Below are 18,383 nucleotides of genomic sequence, written 5' to 3'. Positions count from 1 at the left end.
GGATTTCAGTAGCCCCAGCCAGGTGAAGAAGATTTGATTGTCCAAAGGCTGGACAACGCTTGATCTACATGAGATTGTGCGGAGCAACCAAACCCGCCGCAGAAAGTAGTAAACAGGGGGAGGGGAGAGAGACCACGCGGTCAGGGCTCCGCGCCCATCCAGCCTCCCTTTCTTAAAAACTTGTTCTGGACAGCCAACGCCAGCTTCGCTTTTCCGCCTTTTCCGAGTGTGTGAGCTTAAATCTGCTGCTATCTAATTGAGGCGTTGGGATTCCTCACGTGGGAAGTTGATTTGTAGTTTGAACACGTGGCTCATTCAAAAAGCCGGAATATTCAAGTGATTTTTCCCTCTCTCTCCTTCCCCCCTCCTCCCTCTCTGGCTTTTTCTCTCTCTTTTTTGAGAGAGAGAGAGGCGGTGCCTACATTCGCGTATTGTAACATTTTCATACACCGCCTGCTGCCGCCAAAGGGGCTTGGGGGCGAGACGAAAAAAAGTAGTTTCCCCGTCTCTCCTCCCTTTCCTTTTTTTTTAAACCGCCATCCTAGTTCCAAAAGCGACGTGATTTCCACTATCGCTTCCGTGTGAGTGCGTGTGTGAGAGAGAGAGGGGAGAAGAGAGAGGGGTGGGGGACGGACGAATACAAGCTGCGGTTGCGATTCTTTTTTTTTTTCTCCCCCTCGCTTTTGATTTTATTTTACTCCCTGGATTATTGGAGAGGGTGGTTTTTGTTGTTGTTTTTGCAAGGCAGCGTGTGCGTGGTTTTTTATTATTATTAAGCAAAGCTCTATTTTTAACTAAAGAAGATGAATAAGCTGTACATAGGGAACCTGGGCGAAAACGTGAGCCCTCTGGACCTAGAAAGTCTCTTTAAAGAGTCCAAGATCCCTTTCACCGGCCAGTTTCTCGTGAAGACAGGATACGCGTTCGTGGACTGCCCCGATGAGAACTGGGCTATGAAGGCCATCGAGGCACTTTCAGGTGGGTAATTTCCCCCTCTGGCGTCTTAGTCTTAGCTTTTCACCACCGACCTTTCCCTTTCCGAGTGCCCTCCTCTCCCTTTTTCTGCTCGAACCCAGTTTGTCTTTTCTCCCCCGCACATGTTGCCCTCGGTATTTTAATTTCAAATTCGCAACACTGAATTTTAATCCCTATCTATCTAGCCATCTCGGGGGTTGGGGAGTTTCTTCTTTCCGGCTTGCAGGCTACACTTATTTCGGAGGGCTTTCGTGGCGTTATGGAAGGCCTTTTGGGGGGTTGCTGCTCTGCTGGCCGGAGTGACCTGGGTGGCTCACCCTTTTGCAACTCGGACGTGCTGTCAGGTAACGCGCAAACTGTTGGCGTTGAAACCTTTCTACTCGCTCGAAACCAGGAGCGGGACGGGTGCTACAAGGCCGCTGCGTTTCGAAGAGGTTCCTCCCCACCCCCATTATTATTTTAAATCTGTGAGGGAGTGAGAAGACCGCGTTCGCAGTAGAGAGAGGCGCGGCGCGCAGAACATCTCCCCTGCCACCGACAAGGGAGGCGCACAGAGGCACACATGCCAGGGCCCAACCAGCAGCCACCAGTTTTGTCGCTATGTGTCCTCTTTTCCTCAGATAGGCAGTGCCCACCTCTCTCACGGAAAATTGTGGCCTGCTGGGCCGCCGGGAGATGCGGCTCTCAGTTGCCCGAAGGGCAGGTGGCGAGGGGAGGGAGGGCATCCCAGGGGCGAGCGTGCCGCGTTGTCAGGCTTGCAGGGTGCAAACGGCACACACAAGACGGATCTCGCCAGGCGAGGTAGATCGTGTGCCCCTTTCACTTGTGTCGGAGCATTGAGGGAGAAGCTTCCAGTTTGCATGGGGGTGCATAATGTCTTGGGTTTATTCGAACCTCTTTAGAATGCAATGCATCAGAAGTCAAACTTTGGGCATTTAACACAAAGCCTGCCACCCTGCCGGCGCGTTTTCGCTTTTCAGAGAAGAGGTCGCGGCCTGGAGGCCCGCGTCACCTATTTCGCTTTCCCTTTGCCTCTCACGCAGTCAGTAAGCATCTCTACCTCGGCTACTACATCCTGTTTTTGTGCGAAAGGCAACTTGGCGGGCTGAACTGGGGAGACTCGTTAGGTTGGTCCCGTTTAGGTCCTGGTTTTGCTGTTTTCCACCTCAGGGTTGATGGGGAGGAGTGATTTGGCCCAGCAAGTCCTGGTACGAGTGGGCGTATGAAAGAGGGCTTAAAAGGGGTGCATTTCCAGGAAAAAACGCATGGGGAACGCGCTCATTTTTCACTCAAACCTGCAGTTCCTGTTTCCTCATGACGAGCTATTAGAGGCCTGTTAATCTCGTCGAGGGAGATAGTCACATATGTGTGTGTGCTGTTAACGTTTTTACGTATCAGTTTGGTCAGTAATAAAGGTTAAAATATTCAGACTTCCTCCCCAATAAAGGAAATCCTCTTAATATATTTCCAAGCAATTAGTTTGGAACTGGCTTATTTGAAAGGCTTGTGGTTGTCATTCCACCATGTTGCTATTGCAGCTGTGCAACTTTTGACCAACAAGGTTACATCTTGTATATATGTTTCCTGTGCTATTACATCACCATACATTCAGGTGGGGAGGGGTCCTAGAAGGCATGGGAAGCAGAGGAGCACATAATTCTTTCTGAAATCGGTTGTATTACTGTTTGCAGGTAAAGTTGAACTGCATGGTAAACTCATAGAAGTTGAACATTCAGTTCCCAAAAGACAAAGGTAATTATTTTTATATATCTATATATAGTTTTTTCTCTGAAATGAAAGCTTCATGATTCAATAGTGATTGAGAGAGATGTTTAATCTAATGCTTAACACTTTGGTAGTTAAAAACCCAGAGCTGTTTAACCCACCCATTAGTTTTTTAATAGTCAGTAACTTTGCACTTATAAGAAATGCTGTCAGGTGGTTGTGGTGCTAGGGAAAGTTGAATCTTATAGAAGATAATAGATGAAAATGTAAAAACATTTTAAAGTTTTCATAGTGTAGTGCTTTAAAAAGTAGCTAGACAGTCCAAATCAGAGTGTTGAAATGTAAAAAAAAGGCAAACTATAAACATCTGTTTTGGAGCTTTAAGTTGGGTTATGTGAAGTTGTGGAAGGTATGACTTAGTGATTTGTAGGATTAAGTGGAGGTATTTTCTTATCAACAAATGTTGCTATATAATATCATAAGACTGACCTTTTAATGGCAAGTAGCAAGATACAGTGTATGCCTGGTTAACTTTTTTTATGGAGTACTTCAGACTGACAACTATTTTGTGGACGTGAATATATAGAACTTGAATGTATATACTAAGGCAAGCAGAGAGTTGCTTGGAGCAGTTTGTCTCACTTTATTTCCTCAGTGGTAAGATTGTCTTGACGATGCAAATAATTTTAGTACAAGCTTGCTTTAAAACTTTTATTGTATACCTAGGCAAAAATACTGTCAATATGAAATAGTTTTTCTTAAAGAGACCTGGATTTAAAAAAGATGTTTGGAAGTGTTTTGTTCTGAGTGTTCATAGCTGTTTTTGGGGAATAAAAATGTACAAGATTTACTAAACATGGTGTGGAAATGTGATTGGAAAAATGTGATTAATGGACTTTGGGATAGACTGTTGCATTTTGGAGGCAAACTCACTTGACATATCTATGGCATGATAGATCTACTTGCATTTAATTTGTTATGCGTAGTAATACTTGTGTTTTTATGTTAGGTTTGCAAGTGTTTGTCTACATTGGACATGGAGTTTTCATCTTCATTCCTAGTAACATTGATTGTGTATCTGTGTATTTTAAAAGTCTAGAAAAGTAATAACATATTCTTATGTGTACCTAAGCAATTTTGAAAGTACCTTCACATGTATGATATAGCCTAATAGCACATTTCAGATTGACTTCATGCAAATATTGCAAAATTTGTATGCATAAAAATTTAGCTAAAATATGTTATACCAAAGTCTCCCTGTTTATGTTTTCCTCTTACGTGTTTTATTACTTTGAATTTGAATGCTACAAGAAGTATATAGTTAAGAAATTACATGGAGAAATATGGCTAAAGACGTGTTTTAATTTGGCTACTGAACATGGAAACAGCTTTCTGCTGAAAAATTCTTAAAATTGTCAACTATTGGAATATTTATGTTGGAAATAAGATATTTAATGTTTAATAAAAAAGCTGAATGTATTTTGTAAACTTAACAATCTCTGATATGGAAGCTATTTTAAAGCATAGGCTACAAACCTATTCATACTTGGGACCAAGTTCCACTAAACTCAGTGAGACATGCTTCCTAATGAATCATGCATTGGGCTGCAAATAATAGCCTGAATAGCTGTATTTAGTACACTTTTGAAATGTTGGCCTTATTCTACCACTTTATTTATGTAAGTAAGGAATTGAGTTTCTTTAGCAAGCTACTGTCCTGCATCATGTACCAATAGATTACTGTCTTTAATTTGAAAGCTTTTATTTAAAGTGATACATAAATAAGTAAATGTTATTTACAAATGTTTATAAATATCAAGTATGTACATCATGTTATATCAAAAGATATAAGTTGTTTTAGATTCTACATTAGCCCCCCCCCCATCTTATGTGTTTGGGTGTGCAAGCAATTGACACCAATTGGATCTGAAACTTGACTGTGCTGAATAAGTACTTGTGTTAGATTTAAAAATAAATTGGACCAATTAATGGGCCCATTATTTTATAGGAAAAATGACAAAGTCAAATTATTACTTTCTTTCAAAAAGCACAAAGCAATGTACAAATATGCACCAATGTGTTACTAAGTTCTGATCCAGTTAATGATATGCCTACTTCCATAGTCTACTCATTCTCTGTAGTTGCAGATACTGCCTCCTCGGTTTGGTTAGACCTTGATAGGTCTAGAGGTAGACACTGGTGTATTGTTAATCTATATCCTCCTCAGATAATGGCGTCAGGAGCGCTTACAAACCTAAACTGAATTTGAAAGGCCAATCCCTGTAAAGCTTGCCTGGTTTGTTTTTTAAAGAGAGCTTTAAGGCCCAGCAGTCACTGCATTCCAGCAGTTTGGACTTTTAGATCGAAAGAGGACACACCCACACTTGCAAAAGCAACCTTTATATCTGCTGTGAAAGGCAGTTTAGGATTATGGTGCTCTAGAATGCTCATTGAGTTTGAGACAAGCAAATAGACTATAATGTGACTGAGATGGGAGAGAGGGAATAGTCTAGATGTTCCACACAGGAGACTGAAAGAGAGTACTTAGAGGAGGGGGTGGAGAGAAACAAACTGTTTATAATATGACTTTAACCAGAAGCTGATTTCTGACTTACTATGGAAACCTCAGGGGAACACAAAAGGAATGTAACATTTTTGTATTCATAACCTCATGGATCTTAGAAAACATTTAGAAATTGTATAGATGCTTAGATCACTTCATTCAAAACTTGGAAATGTCATTATAGCAACTCTGGCTGTTAGTCACATGTTACAAAAGAATGTGGAGTATTCTTAGCTGTGATCCTGGTTTCCCACAAATTGGAAAAAATTATGCAAAACAAGTCAGTACATGCATATTGCCAAACTTGTGTGCAAACCCTTTAGATATTCCCCAGCTTGCCATAAGAGCAGCTGTTATCTTGTGGGGCAGTATACAGACTGTAGACTGATTATTCAAATAGCACTGATGTAATTTGTTATGTGATGGATAGTTTAGCTTGTTAGAAGGATGGGTGTGGACCTGATACTGGCCAGCTGGGGGCCATGTATTGAACTGGTCCTTGCGGAGCTTCAGTATTCTTTAATCCTTGTAAATTGCATATTCCTGGCATTTAATCACCTAAAATTAGAAATTGTTTGAAAGCACTGTTCCAGTTTGGAGACTAGATGACAGGCTATTGTGAGTTTATGTCTTTCTGTTCCCCTTTGGGTTTAAAAGGAAATTTAATGTTCTGTCATAAAAACTGAACAGCAGATCCTAAGGCACAAAGTACAAGTTTTGCTATATCAGAACTTTTTTGCCCCACTTGTGGTAATATAGGTTGTCAAGAGCCATGTACATTGAAACACACCTTCTACCTCCCCACTCATCTCACTGTGCAGAAACGAAGAACTTTAAATCTCCTTCCCTGTGTATTGAGAATATATTGTGCTTTTCCCTATTCCTTAACTGATTGGCAGTAGAAACACTTGTTCCCAGTTGTCAATAAGCAGGAAGGAGGTATATGATTTAAATGGGGGAGGAAGATGCAGTGGGATGATTCTGCATGGTGCTGTCCCCATTTAATAACAGATTGCCAAACAGATGTGGAAGATGATGTGTGATTGGGAGGAAGGTCATGTACATATGTGGGCAGTGTTGTAATCAGGACTGTGTATATCCAGTGTGCTCAATATAGCATCTGGTAAATTTTGGTTTCCTGTAAACAAACAAGAAATCAGCTTAGTTCTTACTGTGGATAAAGGCTTTGAAAACAGAGATGAGGTTATGAATCCAATGCCAATGCAGGAGAGGGAGGAAGAGCTCAGGCAGGTATTGCGGTTGTTATGTTGGGGGTGGTTGTTTGAAACAATTTTGTGCACAGTATATCTTTGTGGCATACCTCTCCATGTGGCATCACATTCTGTGCTTCCTGCCCTTCATGCTACACCCACTTTCCTGTTTTATGCTGTACAGTCCTTGCAAAATATATCAAACTCTGTATTAGATTTACTTAAAGCTGGTAGATTACAAAAGATAATTTTAAAAAAATCAATCTTACAGCTTCTAAACATTGTACATAAGCCATGGATACTAAAATGAATGATCAAAATGTCATTACTAAAGAATGTTTAGTATTTTCCAAGTGTAAATTTACAGTTTGTGATCTTTTATATCAAAGAAACAACCTCTGAATCCTGTGGAGATGTTCATACTTAAATCTTACTATATTTTGGCAAGAGTATGTGGAACATCCATGAAATGCAGCTAACTAGTCTTTTTAAATTATAGGCAATTGAAATTCCCCAAACATGTGTATTATTCCTTCACAGTTGTACAAAAGAAGACTCGTCCAAAATGGAAAGTAAAGTACTATGTATTTTGAAAAATGACATTTTAAGCACAGTACATGCTGCTTCAGAAGCCTTGAGGATGAACCAATAAGCTAGTATGGCAGAAACCACAGGGAACAATCAACCTTAATCCCATCTAGTGAAGCAGAGTTGACTATAGCTAAACCATCCCTTCCAGATACTTGGCTGCTCTTTAAAGTGAGCAAGTTTATTGCTAACATGTTATGTAAATCTATCTTCAGAATTAACCTCTCTACACCTTCTACTGTAATTGATTAAATGCAACAGTTTTAAAGTTTGCTGTTTTTCATTTGGCAATTCTTTGTTATATTTACACCTACTTTCTTGATCAAGAACCTTCCCTTATGGTGCCCTCTCAGTCTCCTGATTTTACATGAGGTCACTAATATTTTGAAATGATGCAGTCTAAAACTTAATTTAGTCCTAACATAATGGGTTAGAATAGGATGGTTTTGAAGTGGAATTGGATTCTGTTCTGGATAAATTCTCCTAAGAATTATTAAAAGAATTCAGATGTAAAATTGCTGAACTATTAACTCAATCTTGCAAATTATTATTCAGGTGGTGGTTATCAATAACCTGCTCTATATTTTTTAAAGCCAACAGGATATGGAGGGTGTCAGGATTGATAGCTGTGAGGGAACTACTCTTGAGAGCTTCTTTCCAGAGGAGAGCTCTCAATGTCTATATATTAATGCTACTGTAGGCTTTCCTGATAAGGAGCACCATCAACTTCACTAGGCATACTCTTTTTGTTGTGGATGAATGGACCAGCACAGACACTGCAGTCACCACATAAAGCTGAATTTCAGCAGCTGGGCTAACATAGTAGAGCACTGTGCACTCTTAGCAAAGGGGCCAGACCTATTACTTGGAGACAGTTCTTGTTTGTTTACAAAACTAAAATGCAATCTAAAAAGTAACACTATAATATAACCTGACAGCACAACAGCCACAGAAGACAATATTAACTACAGTCTGATGGAAAAGGTATGCCACTCATTAATGGGATCTTAATTGGTTGTGATTATGCAGGAAAGATAACTGGGAACCATGGTAAAATTATAGGTACAGTGGCCTGAGGCCATCAAAATGTTTGTTTATATATTACATTTTTATACTGCTCTATAACCAAAGCTCTCTGGTTGATTAATAAACTGTAAATTCCATTGTTAGGTATTTCTAGAAAAGGAGTTGAAACTAGCACATACAAGTGTATTTGTATTTGTGACAAAAACTTATGGTGAATACCAGGCAAAGTGGAAGTAATTGTACTTTTACTCTTCCATTATTCTGCACTCCCCATCTTGCCACTCTCAGCTTCCTGCATAGGTGCTCCTCTAGCAGCTGTTCATTCTGAGCCGTACCTTTGAGAACTGAAATGTGTATGTGCGAAATTGCCACACACACACACACAGTCCCAAAGCCATCACAGATTTGGAATGAACACAGCGAGACACATTAACCCACTGACCTACAATGGCATAGTTACTGAAGAGGAGAACTTATTCATTCTCTTTCAGCAGCCTCTGTGTAAAACCCCAGGTTAAAGGGAAGTAATTGATGGTATACTTTTGAAATAAAATCTCCCTACCCCTCCTTTGACTTGTGAAATGGAATGTTCCCTTGCAGCTTAGGTGCTTCTCTTGGGGGAAGGCCTTGGTAGGTGCATACTTCCTGGGAATAGCTCTCCTTGACATCACTTGAGTAAGCAAAATGAAATCACACTTGCCATCTTAAGGATCTGGTGGGGCAAGAGGGAATGTTAGGTTTGGTATGGTACATATTTCCTCCAACCACCTCTTGATTTAGGCCCCAGTCTGGCAGGAAAGAAAAGCAGAATATTTTCTTCTCTTTTTTTTTTTTGCCAATCTCAACTTGTTTGAAGGCGTAGATTTCATGACAGTGTAAGGTCAGGTTGCTTATGTAGCCTCTGATTTCCATGGCTTTGGGGAAGACTGGTATTCAGGAACTGTTTACTTGCACTTTTAACTAGGCCTGTTGTGGTGTAGCTCCAGTCCATAAATTAGACACCTCCTCTAATAAAGTGTTTGAATACATGCAGTTCGGCTCTCCCCATCCTCAAAAAAGACAAGGAAGACTGTGGAGAGGATAAAATAGAACTGAAAGCTCTTCCCTATTAAGGAATTTTATAGGGTTATGCCTTCCAGGACTGAGAGCATGGAGGGCATGCAGGAGGGAAACAATGGGAGGGCATGGTAAAGATAATTCACTCTGCCATTCATAAATGTAATTTCTTATCTTTTTGAAACATCATCTAATAGAACTGATTGGTCGTAGATTTAAGCTAAAAATAGCTAATGAAGCTTAATATTAAAGGAATGTTGTAATGGCTTCTAACATACAGAATTTAAACCAATTTACAATTCTCTTGATTTTTTGTATTTTTTGATAACAAATGAAACAGAACCTCCATATTCAGGGGCAGTACCCTGGATTAGCAGACAGTTGCAGCCTCTCAGTACTGTTTGTATAATTTGTTCTATGTTCACTGGCTGAGAAGTGTTGTACATTATGCTGGATTGACTCCTGAAAATCAGTTTCAGTCTTCTTTTGTGTTCAGATTGGTGACAGCTTTCTGCAAGTACCTTTATGTATGAAAACATTAAAGTGTACATTTAGGCAGTCACCTGATTTTTTTAAGGTGTTTCTCAAATTTATTTGTTAATTTATCAAGCTTAAATTCTGAATTCATCTTCCACATTGGTTAATATAATATAGTAAATTCCTGGGTTTCATGCAACAGGTGAAACTGGATTGTTAAGATGCAAACAACCCAGAGTTTTAGCCTCCAAACAAACCACTTCACTAAGAGTCTTGGGGTCACACATATCAAACACTTCTGTTTAGATGAAAGCTGATTCTAAGCAGAAGTGGTGAGCACACAGTACTGATAACCCAGTTTCAACAACCTATGTATTGCTGTTACACACAAGCAAGGCCAGCATGTTCTCTCATATTAAAAAAAAAAAAAAAAAAAAGTTGAACTACATTATGCTGACATCAGATTACTGCAAAGCTGTTGTTGATAGGCATTTTTGAATGTGAGTTCTCTAAATAGTGTGGACGTACTTCACACTATTAGTGAAATACTTTTGATGAGAAACATTAGAGTTCATGGACTCAAATACCCAAACTTCAGTATTAAAATTAAATTATTCAGCTCTGCAAAGACTACAGGTTGCAACAGGTGAGAATAGTTTCCCACAGTATGTCATACCGTGATAATTAAAAAGTAGGTATTGCAGGTAACAGAATTTGGTATTTGATTTGTAGATATTTATCTTGGCTAATCAGCACAGTGACTATGCTGGTTTGTTGAGTGCATTTACACAATCTTTTTAATGGAAGAGCAACGAGTACTAAAGTTGCTTCCGAATGAATGTCTGCCAGACTTCATTGCATGCAGCTTGCATGTTAATGATAGTATTCCAAAGTGATTCATCCTGGGTTGTCTGCATCCACGGGGAATTATAGTGGACACATTATCTTGTATCCAGTAGAACAAGAGAAGAATACAAGTCACGGGTACAAGAAATAAAATTGTTTGTTCATATTTCTTTAGTGGTTTAGTGAAGAGACTAGGTGTCACAGTGGGACGATCAGTCATGCTTCCTAGTATGAAGTATTTGAGCTGCAAGTACTACATATTCTTGTGTTAATTTGCAGCTGGACAGGTGCTAGCTCTTCAGAACTAGGATGCCTAATCAGCATGAAAACACATGGAAGCTACATGAGTGTTTTAGTAGTAGGATACCTGTTCATTTGCAGTTAGTTGGAATATAGTATTAAAAATTCTTCTTTAAAGAGCACTTAAAGAGATTGTGTTCATGAGCACATGTGATTAAGTCTCCTCTGTAGAACTTTTTGCTCCTTAGTCAAATAAAACTTGCTATTCTTGAATAAGGCATGCCTTTTTCTTTGGGTGAATGTAAAACAGCTTTATGTGGACATGGGTATGTCAGGAAAAGTATGATTTGCTGCTTGGACTTTTATTCATTATACTTGGTGCTTTTTAGTCTATTGGTATGCACTGAATTTTATCATTCTTGTATTACGCAAACAAATGTATATAAAGGGAACGACTAATAGCAATAAAATAGTTTAAATGCTGAAGTAAAAATGAGTATTTTTAAAGAAGCTCTCAAATGGTAAGTCTTAAGGAACTTAAAGAGTTTCTTGCATCTTTTGCAGTAGAAGTTTTACGTTGTTTCCTTCATACTTAATTTTAGTTCTTTAATTCTGGAAAGGTAAAAGACAAATCTGTAAATCTAGCTCAGCCCTTGTCTGCCTAATGAGTCTGAAATGGCATTTACTTGGTGTAAATAATATATTGAAACAGTTTAGTAAGCAACCGATACTGGCTTGGATATAATAGTGTCTTGCTTCACTCATTACAAAATGGTTATTTAGAATAACATCTGTATACGAATTGCAGGGAAACAGTCAAATAGATAGATTAATAAATATGTTGGGTTTTATGTTGGTTGCATTAGAATGTTGTGATAAACCATGGTTTATCATGATGGGAGCAAACTTGGCTTCCCTTTAGCTTGCCCCTCCTCTCTCCTATGGCTGTAAAGGCATTTTCAGTTCCATTTTTGTTAACCATAGCTTGTCTAAATGCAGAAAAAACATTTAATCTTAATTATCATTTATTGAAACAAGTCAACATCAAAACATAAGGTTGAATGCTAAACTATAATTAATCTAAAGCAGAAGAGAAGCTTCTGAACTCATGGCACTCCAGAAAAAGAGCAGGGAGTACTTGAGCCTGTAGAGAGGCTAGTCCTCTTTTCTTTTTATCACTTTAGACCATGGTTTATCATGACATCAAAACAACTTGTGCTTATTCCCTCATATGAGCTGCCAGCGAGCATCTGTGAGTCCTGTTATGCAGGTATTTGTTGAGATTCTGTAAGATAGATTGGCTTCCAGTCTCATTTTGAGATGAGCTAGTTTAAAACCTTTTCAGCACATACTTGTTAGCTTCTGGAACTTTTCTACACTGCAAATAGCATGCATACTTAGGGGTAAGAGTCTAAAGTAAGTTTAAAAATAACTAAGTTGACTAACATGCATTGTATGCCCTTTTCTTGTACAAGGATTCAAAAAACTTTCTAAGGAGCTATAGAATAAATGATTATGGTGTTTTTTTCTATAGATTTTTACAATATGCTGCTAAATTGATATTAGGTAGTTCAGATGGTAGGGGAGGGTTGTACCAAAGTAGAAGAGTTAGTCCTGAGGTGGTAGAATGGACTGTGTAATCTAAAAACTAGCAATCAGAAAAGTAGCACAGTAGAGAATGCAAGGGAATAAAACTAGCTGATATTTTAGTTCCATTTTTGTTTTTACTTTTGGGAAGCTTTGTACATTGAAGAGCACTCAAAAATTACTTCCTCCACCTAGAAACTGAAATGGCACAGTCCATATTATGATACACCAAAATTTAATGCATGTGTAGAAAAGACCTAAGGTTCAGCAGTTTTCGCTGTATCTTTGCTTGTTCAGTTTCTTTTTGTGCATTATTCTCCAAGTTGTCTGTTACAGCAAATCAGTTACCTGTTCTCGGAGAACAAGTGATTTGAGTAAAAAAAAAATCCCTTTTAATTGAGCTAGTGCTAAGAAAACTAGTACTATTGTTTTACAAGAAACACATCCAGTAACAGATTGATGAAAGATGGTTGTATATGTAGACTGATGCTCATGGTGTAGCAGATAACTAGGGACCACCTGTGGCATTTGGTGGGTTAATGTTGAAATCCTTAGGTGGAGATGGTTTCCCTGCAGATAATAAATGCTTGCACTTGGAAAAGCGATGTAGAATCAGAGCATTATCACTGCTGTATAGTTCCCTCCCCCCTTTGTATTTTTCAATGGCTGCAGAAATATGTCATAGAGTTGCCTGGTGTGCTATACAGGCTTGGTTCTCAGCCTTCAGCAGTACAGTAACATTTTGTCACTTGCATGCAAAACAGTATAGGTTTGACTCTCTTGGGCAGAGTGGACTTAATGTTGCTACCAGGAGGACAGTGAAATACTTGCAGCTGATGTCTGTTTTGCATCCTTAATATTCTTATTTAGGCTGGTATTTGCACTGAAAATTGGATAAGCTGTGCAGCTTCTTTTAATGAAAATGTACATTTAACCCATTTGGGTTGCTTTATTTTCTTTGTAAAAAACTTAGTTTTTTCCTATAAAAATATCAGATAACCATTATTGTTAGAAAACAGAAGAGCTGCCTTAAATCACTATGTTCATTCTGATACTGAATACATATTATTTAGCTTTCAATAATTGTTTTTGTAATTGTTTCTTATTCTAACAATTCATTAGCTTTACAGTTTAAGCTATCCATCAGTGTGCTTTAAAAATCATCTAAATTAAGTGGTTTCACCGTCCTTCCACTCCATGGATACTTGCAATATTAAAAATATCTGAAAAATTCAGTATCGCATATTTCCATTTTATCCTTCAGATAGTTCAAAATTAACAATCCCTTGTTAATTCACATTCCCAGATCTCTCATTATTATAGGTATGTGTGTTAAAATCTGCACTCCCCCTCCCCAATACATTTCTATAGAAAGAACATCTTTAAAAAATGGAGCAGTTTGTGGTGTAATGGCAAAACAGCTTCTGGAATGTGGTTTTGTTTGATTTCAGAGAGCCTTTCAGTCTGTTAAAAGTGCAAGCTAAGGTTTTAGATAGAGTGACAGTGCAGTTTTGTTCATTTAAAAACTTTTTTTTATTTGAAGTTTCTAGACAGAACTGTGCAGGTACACAGGCTGAACAACACGTGTGTTAAAGTATCTAAGTAAAATGAACATAATGCACAATTCTAATACTCAGTGTCTTTAGATCACATTTGTAATTGCATTTGCAAAGCAGGTTATAACATAGCAGGTAAGGGAATATTGTCCACTTGTTGAAAAGATTGCCATGTCAGTCATTGTGTAAAATTCTTAAAATGTGCATAAAACGTGAAAAGAATTGCCAGTAAATGAATTGCATGCATTGGATAGCTAGTCTTTAATACAGACAGTGTGTTAGAGCACAACAATATTTCAGTTTTTCATTTTTTATGAAAATAACAATAGATATGTGATAGGAGTTACAGAGCTGGAAAATAAGAGCATTATCCAGTCAATATTAAGCAGTTTTTAAGCTTCCACTGATTTTATTTCAAGTGATTCAAGCATATGCCTGAATTGCTCATATTTTGACAAAGCAGGATCTAGGAAGTTAGGCACATTTAAAAGCTATGAGATAATTATTTGAACATTTGAGATATGAATAAATAATACTATTAAAATTCATAAAAGTACAAATATACTGTATACATGAACTTCATAATAGCAAAAAAAATGTTCAAGAAACAAGGTTGCAAATCAAGAAAATAAGCTGGAGCACTTTGGTTTAAACAAATTTTCATGCTTGTTCCACATATACTTGGAACTGAGGTAAAGTAGATGCAACTAACTTCTGTCTACATGACTTGGTTTTAGGCAAGCCAAACTAAATGATTGTTAAGCACATGTAGTAGAAAGCCTGATTAGTGGAGTTCTGTGTGCTACCTTTCTCTATTGTCTTGTGTGTAACTCTGATTCTGATTGGGAACATGGTGTTCCAAAGTGGTAGTAAGGATTTATGCTTCTCTTCACCAGTTTTCCTTGCATAAAATTTCACCACTACTAGGCACAGACAGTTTAAAAAAGAGGAAAACACCCTCCATTAATGGTAATGGAGACGTTTTCATTTTTCAACCACCCCCAGCAAGGGAGGATGGAGTTGGATGCTCACATGTTTACAGGAGAATTTTTCTTTAAAAAAGCATGTTTAGTTTAGAACCAGCAGGCATGCTAGTTTCTATTTTGTCTGTTTTGTAGATAAGATTACAAAGCCAGTATAGCATAATGGCTAGAGTATTGGAAGTTCAGGTTCTAGTCCCCCCTTGGCCATGAAGCTTCATGAGTGCCTTTGGGCCAGACACTGTTCTTAGCCTAAGCCACCTCACAAAGTTGCAGTGAAGATAAGATGGAGAGGAGGAGGAAAACTGTAAACTGCTTGGGGTTTCTTTCAGGGAAAAGTAGAATATATTTTTTTAAAAAATGATTATAAATAAAACAACAGTAGCAAAAGAGCATTAACCATCTTTTTAAGTCAACCTGCTACTCCCCATTTTCACACTATGAAAGCTGGTGTGGTATAGTGGTTACAGTGTTGGACTAGGAACCTGGGGAATTGAGGTTCTAGTCCATGTAGACCATTAAAGGACTTTGGGCTAGTCCCTCACTCTCAGCCAAACCCACCTCACAAGGTTGTTGTTATGAGGATATAATGTAGTGGAGGACAACTATGGAAACCTCCCTGGGTTCTTCACAAGAGGGAAAAGGGGAATATGAATGCAAAGTAATAATAAGTTACTACTAATACTAAGAATAATACTTACTAAGATAGAACTTACTAATAATACTAAGTTCTTAGTATTCCCATGCTTGCTGGGGCTGATGGAAATTGAAATCCAAAACATTTAGGTTAGGAAAGATTATTTTAACTTTACTAATTCACCTTGTTTAAAGTTTTGATTGTTGTGTGTCAGGAAGCCCTGAACCTGTTTCTTTTGCCTACTATTCAGTAACAAGCTATACCCATTTTTATTTTTAAAATGATCAAAACTTTACAAACTTTCACTGAATGATAAGTTATTTAGATTTGCTTTAAGGAGAAAAATCACTAAAGCAAAATGGTTTTGGACATTTGTCCTCTGTTTGCCATGTCAGCAGATACTGGCTTGGTATCCAAGGCAATTGGTTGTCATGGGGAGATCAAGAATTTGGGTTGCTCTTGAGGTTTAATGTAGCCAGCCCATATCACTCAGCCTTGCTTCCTCAGCTGCTGAATTTTCTCAGTTTATTGACTCTATCCAGTCAGTGAAAGATGAGGTGCTGCTGCCACCCCAGAATAATACTGGAGGGTGCTAGTCATTTTGGGATAATAGAACCGCAAATGTAAAAAAAAAAAAAAAACTTTTTTACTATCAAGTTATATTGTTCTTGGTATTCTGAAGTACTTCATTACTTAGTTAAGATCCTAACCCTCAAATATATCAACTGAAACAAAAGACACATGTAGGATATACTTTGAAACTGAACAATCCTCTCACAAGGGACAACTGTGATTACAATCAATTTTTAAAATTCATATACATCAATATTTTCTGGTTTACTTTACAATAATTTTAAAGCTACTCATAAGTATTATACAAAGAAATGTCAGTGTTTGGCTCACAATTCAGCTGTTGATTGCTTTTGTCTTTGTTAATTTGAATATCCAAATAAGTCAAAATAATTTTTATTCTTAATGATGCACTTAGTTATTGATTCAAGTTATTCTGCTGAGATGGATGGAGCAAATTCTGTTCTTAAAATCTAATTCTGTGACCAGTGATCTGCCTACAGCAGGGGTCTCAAACTCAACTTACCTGGGGGCCGCTGGAAGTAGAGTCTGGGTGAGGCTGGGCCGCATCACGTATTCCACCACCGCAGTGGTGGTGGGCCGCTCATCCCGCGGCCGGCCAGGGCGCCATCAGCGCTTTGAAGGCCGCAGGGCCCCTCCCCCGTGTCCCACCCATGGGCCACGAGTTTGAGACCCCTGGCCTACAGGTAGGTGCTGAAAGTATAGCCTGAAAAATACCTCCAAAGGGACCTCTAGAGGAGAATTGGGAGGGTGCATGCATGCATGTCTACAAGCAGTGGGGTGTGTGGTTGCTGCTGGAAGGTAAATTCATCCATGTGCTCATAGTAGTGCTGTATGTGTGTGGAAACAGGCCCTTTGGTATCTGGCCTTTGTTACTACTATAAGGAGAGAAATGAATAAAACTTGTACTTTCTATTGCTATGGACTAAGACTTAAATTAAGAAAAAATGAGTTGACATGTTTTTAAAAATGAATCAATAAGGCATTGTCAAGAAGTAATTATTTATTATGCCAAAGTGCATTAATAGAAATCTATGAACGATATGGATTTCTATAAAACTGAATCACAGGTGATGGTAAAGGTGTCAGGATGTTTTTAAATATGGTTTTAAAGGGTGATTATGTGTAATATTGTCCTCTAGCATTTATTACCAACACTCTCTAGATATTGATAATTATTGTCTAATTGATTTTAATCTGTTGAGTTTAAAGAATTTTTGAACCATGCATATGTGAATGGAATGGAAGCCAGATAGAGAAAACATTGTGTGAAATTTAAAGTAATGCTTGACATGTGCAAACTTTCAAGTTCTGCAGAACTCTTAACATACTTAAACAGAGAAGGGAGGGAGGACGTATAGGGGGAAAAAACTGATGCTGTAGCTGTTCATAGAATGTGGGCAAGAGGGAATAGGTATTAGGCTCTAATAAGTCCTGTGATGATTTCAGGGACAGAGCCTAAGACTGCTGGGATAAAGAAACATATAGTGGCATTCCGGACTGTTCTTTAGATGAAGTTGTGAGGCTGCTGTCCTACTAAGATTGTGGAGAACAGAAAGATATAAGGAAAGATAAAGGAGAAGCAGCACTGCTCCATAGCTGGCCAGACTGATAAGCAGGTGCATCATGGAAATTTTAATAGAGATCACTCAATATTGCATGACCTGCTTGGCCAATTGAGCTTGAAGGTGCTTACAGTTTTTCCTGAATTCTCAGGACAGATAAAATTTGATTGCCAGGCAGATCCAAGGCTTTTCAGTAGCTCTGCTAGGAAAACTTAGAAGGTCCCTCCTACAAGGGCTCCAATAACTAGGAGCAGTTGTTGGATGTGCAAGGTCTGAAGTCTGAGGAAAGTCCTCTTGTGGTTTATTCCTGGTCGTATGGGGCAGAAGATCATTGGACCTGCAGGACACTTCATAAGCCATAGGACCTGGAACTTTTGAGTATAATACTACAGCTTCTCCTGCTCCACCAGTCAATATACACTCTCTTAGCTAGCTTAAGTAAATAGGGACCCATGTTTTTAAGTGATGTAGCTAAATTAAGAGTAAAAGGTAAAGGTTTCCCCATGAGATTAAAGTCCAGTCATGTCTGACTAGGGGGCGGTGCTCATCTCCTTTTCCTAGCCAAGGGAGCCAGTGTTTGTCCCCAGACCGTTTCCGTGATCATGTGGCCAGCATGACTAAACACCAAGGTGCCCAGAACACTGTTACCTCCCCAGTGAAGTGGTACCTTTTTATCTACCTGCATTTGCATGCTTTTGAACTGCAAGGTTGGCAGGAGCTGGAACTCTCCCCGATCTGTCAACCTTTCGATCAACCGCTC

The 18,383-nt window shown here is 38.6% G+C and overlaps 1 protein-coding gene across 1 annotated transcript in view; it reads left to right on the top strand.

The window, feature by feature from the left end:
* The first annotated feature begins 606 nt into the window (after window positions 1–606).
* IGF2BP3 (insulin like growth factor 2 mRNA binding protein 3) overlaps window positions 607–18,383 on the top strand; it is a 96,502-nt gene continuing 78,725 nt past the window's right edge. Inside the window, exons 1-2 of the mRNA XM_044450737.1 lie at window positions 607–978; window positions 2,667–2,727. Coding sequence (XP_044306672.1) covers window positions 804–978; window positions 2,667–2,727 — 236 coding nt within the window. The 5' untranslated portion in view covers window positions 607–803. The remainder of the gene's footprint in view (window positions 979–2,666; window positions 2,728–18,383) is intronic.

Source organism: Varanus komodoensis, unplaced genomic scaffold (assembly GCF_004798865.1).
Source record: "Varanus komodoensis strain SLA01 unplaced genomic scaffold, ASM479886v1 scaffold68, whole genome shotgun sequence".
Lineage (NCBI taxonomy): Eukaryota > Metazoa > Chordata > Lepidosauria > Squamata > Varanidae > Varanus > Varanus komodoensis.
The sequence above is the reverse complement of the archived record's forward strand: the minus strand, read 5'-3'. Positions and strand labels throughout refer to the sequence as shown.